Genomic DNA, 3760 nt, shown 5'->3' with positions numbered 1-3760 from the left:
CCCTCCTCCCCCGTGGTGATAAAAGTTTTGTGTTGACCCTGTCACCGATCAGATGGTTGGGTGAAGGGCTGTGAGTTATCAGGAAGGGCCTGGATGCCCTCACCAGGGGGGTGATGGGGTCTGTCCAAGACCAGGTCCGTGGTGGGGTTGGTGCAGGCATCAGCTCAAGTCAGGAGGGAGGCAGTGACATCATTAAGAAGGGGCTGACAAAGGATGATGTCATCAGAGGGGCCCCCACCCTATTCCATTTTTGAAGGAATGGGAAAATGGTGTGTATTGTGCTAGTTCCCCTTAAGGGAACAGTTACAGGTGCCATCGGACCTCAGAAAACAATTGAAATACAGCCATCGTAGTACTTGACCCTCAAGATGATGGATCCTGGAAGATGATGAGGCATGGTTGAAGTGGATCCTAGTAAATGACATATTCTGGTGTCATGGATCCTAGGAGATGATGATGCTATGGTTATGGTGGATCCTGGGAGGTGATGACACCATGGTTGAAGTGAATCCTGGGAAATGATGGCCCCATTAGTTCTCATGGTTCCTGGGAGGTGATGACACCATGGTTAAGTGGATCCTGGGAGGTGATGACACCATGGTTGAAGTGGATCCTGGGAGGTGATGACACCATGTTTGAAGTGGATCCAGGGAGGTGATGACACCATGGTTGAAGTGGATCCTGGGAGGTGATGACACCATGGTTGAAGTGGATCCTGGGAGGTGATGACACCACAATTATGGGGGACTATGGGAAATGGTGGCATCAATACTAGTGGATCCTGGTAGAGGATGTTACCATCAAGCCATAGAGGATTCTGGAAGGTAATGACATAATATGTCATAATGCATCCTAGGAGATGATGATACGATGGTTGTGGTAGATCCTGGGAGATGAAGACACCATGGGTCATAGGGAATCCTGGGAAATGATGTCATCATCAGGCATGGTTAGCATTTGACCCCAGGTACAATGCCATCATGAGTGGTGGAAGTCTTATGGTACTGATGATATCATCAGCAAAATCAATAGTGGGCACACCCCAACCAACCCCATCCCACCTCACCCCCAACAGGAAGCCAGGAGTTTGTTGACAGAGGCGACGATGTCTCTAGTTATGGCAGAAGTGATGCCAGCCTTTGGGCCACTATGAGTCCCAGGACTCTGGGAGGCTGGTGGGCCAGAGTGGCCTTCTTGGGAGCAGAAGCCAGTCTGGGAGTCCTGTCCTCCAGGAGTCACACAGGAGGCGAGATCACTGCACAGGGTGGGCTCTGAGGCCCAACCCCCTTTAGAGGGAAGGTCTGGTGGAGATCCTGCAGGGCATGTCCCTGGTGTCAGGGAAAGGAGTGACCAAGTTAAGTCATGGCAGGACAAAGCAGAAACTCTGGTGACACCATCACAAGTGATGGCCCTCCAGAGCAGGCAGTGTCTCTGGTGATGACATCACAGCTTTGGGACAGAACCTCAGAGGGGGCCCACTGCCAACAACCTACAGTCAGACCATCATCTCGGTGGAGACCTCTGCAGATGGGGTTGCCTCCCCAGTGGTGACATTCCCTCGGACAACTCCTCAGGTCAGGGCACTTTTCTCTGGTGACCCCAGGGTAGCAGTGGGTTCGGGGCATGCCCTGCCTTCTCATGACCTGGCATAGAGGTGTCTTAGAGCATCACCCCAGAACAGGCAGTGTCCAGAGGTGAGATCGTAGAAGGGGCCTCATCCTGGAGGTGTCCCAGAAGCGGGCTGTCATCCCTGGTGATGACATCATGGGAAGAGGCACAGTCCCTCTTATCATGTCATAGGGCAAGGCACCTTCTCTGGAGATGGCATCACAGGAAGGAGGCAGAGTCCCTGTGACAGTGTCGTGGAAAGGTCTTAACGTATAGGGAGGACAAAGTTGGCAAGGCCTTCCCCTGCAATGTGTCCCAGGAAGATGGCTTTGTCTGTAGTGACAACATCATAGACAGAGACATCTTCTCTGGAAGAAAATATTTTCCTGCTGTTGATGATGTCAAAAGAGGCCTTTTGGTGCCGGAGATGACATCATCAGGGTGAGATTTGTCTGCAATGACATTCACAGGAAGGAATCTTTGTCTCTAGGGATGATGTCATAGGACAAGGCATTGTCTCTGCTGTGACATCACAGGGAGAAAGTCTGTGATGACTTCATGGAAAAGAGACGTGGTCTCTAGCGATGACCTCAGGGGTGGGCCTGTTCCTCTGTAATGGATTCATTGGAAGAAGGTTTTGTCCCTGTGACGACATCACAGAACACAGACATTTTCACTAGTGATGACGTCATGGGCAGGGCTCTTCCTCTGCGATAACGTCATGGGAAAGAGGCCTTGCCTCAAACAGTGACATAGGAAGAGGGATCTTATCTACCATGACATCCCAGAAGGAGTTTTTGTCTCCGGTGACGATTTCATCCAAAGCAGTGTCCTCTGAGGCAGCCCCCTGCCCACAGGCTGATCCTGGGTCCCAGGCCCCTAGAGTGTGTTGGGGGATCCAGGCTGGGATGGGGGCCCGCGGGGCTGCAGCCCCCAAGCCCCCGGGCCTGGCCTCAGACCGTCACCTCGTTCTTGCTGGCGGTGCGCAGGTGTTGGGGCAGGTGATGGCCGGGGATGAACTGCAGTTGCTCCAGCGTGCCCTGGCGCTGGAAGGGTGGCCTACGGGCCAGCGTGCCCCCTCCCCCGCCGGCGTCCGACATCCAGGCAGGCTGCGGGGAGCCGTGCAGGCCGTGGTGGTGGTGCGCATGCAGGCCAGGCGGCGGGGGCAGCCCGTGGAGCGGCGTGGGGGGCCCCCCGGGTCCTAGCAGCAAGTTGGAATGGGAAGCGGCCAGGCCCGCGCGGGCGGCAGGCTCCGGAGGCAGCGCGGGGCTGCGCGGGGGCGACAGCAGGTGCTCCCGGCTCTGGCGCAGGGCCTCGGGCGACGACAGGAGCAGGTGCTCCTGCGACACGAGGCGTGCGCGCGGCAGGGTGAATTCGTAGCGCGACCGGCCTCCGTCGCCCAGCAGGTGCTCCTGGGACATGACACGCCGCGGGTTGGGCGCGGGCGCCAGGCCCAGCTCCTCAGGGCCGCCCCAGGCATCCATGCGGTAGCCGCCCCCTGTGCCGGGTCGCCGAAGGGCATGCAAGGGCAGCGTCCCGCGGGGCATCTCAGCCAGGTGCCGGCGCTTCAGGTAGGCCTCGTCCAGATCCTTCTCAGCTGGGGGAAGAGGGAAAAGCCATAGAGGTAAGTCCCCAGCCAGCCCAGAACTTCCCCCATCCACTGGCTTTGGTACATCTCACCCCCACGAGGACCCCAGGCATCACCAGAATGCCCCGGTCATTAGCCTGGGCACAGGTGGGTGAGTCCTAAATTGTAATCAGTCAGAACAGTAGGCTAGCTATGTGACCAAAATCCAGATTCCTAGGCCCCTGCACACGATGGTGGGCCGGTAGATGTGGGGGGACTTCCTTCCCCCCCCCAACTTGGAGATGTGACCTATTCATGGGTTATGAAGTCAGTTTTGTGGATGGTGACTGGCATTTTGAAAATGAAATAGAATAAAAAATTATCAGAAAGCATTCACATAGGGGTGCCTGGTTGGCTCAGTCGGTAAAGCGTCCCAGTCTTCATTTCTGGGTCCTGAGTTTAAGCCCCATATTGGGTGCAAATATTTCTTTTTTTTTTTTTAAAGATTTTTTTTATTTATTTGACAGAGATAGAGACAGCCAGCGAGAGAGGGAACACAAGCAGGGGGAGTGGGAGAGGAAGAAG

General features: G+C 55.5%; 1 protein-coding gene across 1 annotated transcript in view; it reads right to left on the bottom strand.

Annotated features, from left to right (window-relative positions):
- Positions 1-660: 660 nt before the first annotated feature.
- Positions 661-3760, bottom strand: part of SHISA7 (shisa family member 7) — a gene marked incomplete at its 5' end in the record, with an annotated part of 9021 nt that continues 5921 nt past the window's right edge. The window contains 1 exon segment of the mRNA XM_034638088.1: positions 661-3205. Coding sequence (XP_034493979.1) covers positions 2562-3205 — 644 coding nt within the window.

Source organism: Ailuropoda melanoleuca, chromosome 12 (genome assembly GCF_002007445.2).
Source record: "Ailuropoda melanoleuca isolate Jingjing chromosome 12, ASM200744v2, whole genome shotgun sequence".
NCBI classification, from domain to species: domain Eukaryota; kingdom Metazoa; phylum Chordata; class Mammalia; order Carnivora; family Ursidae; genus Ailuropoda; species Ailuropoda melanoleuca.
This window is presented reverse-complemented; position numbering and strand designations above follow the sequence as displayed.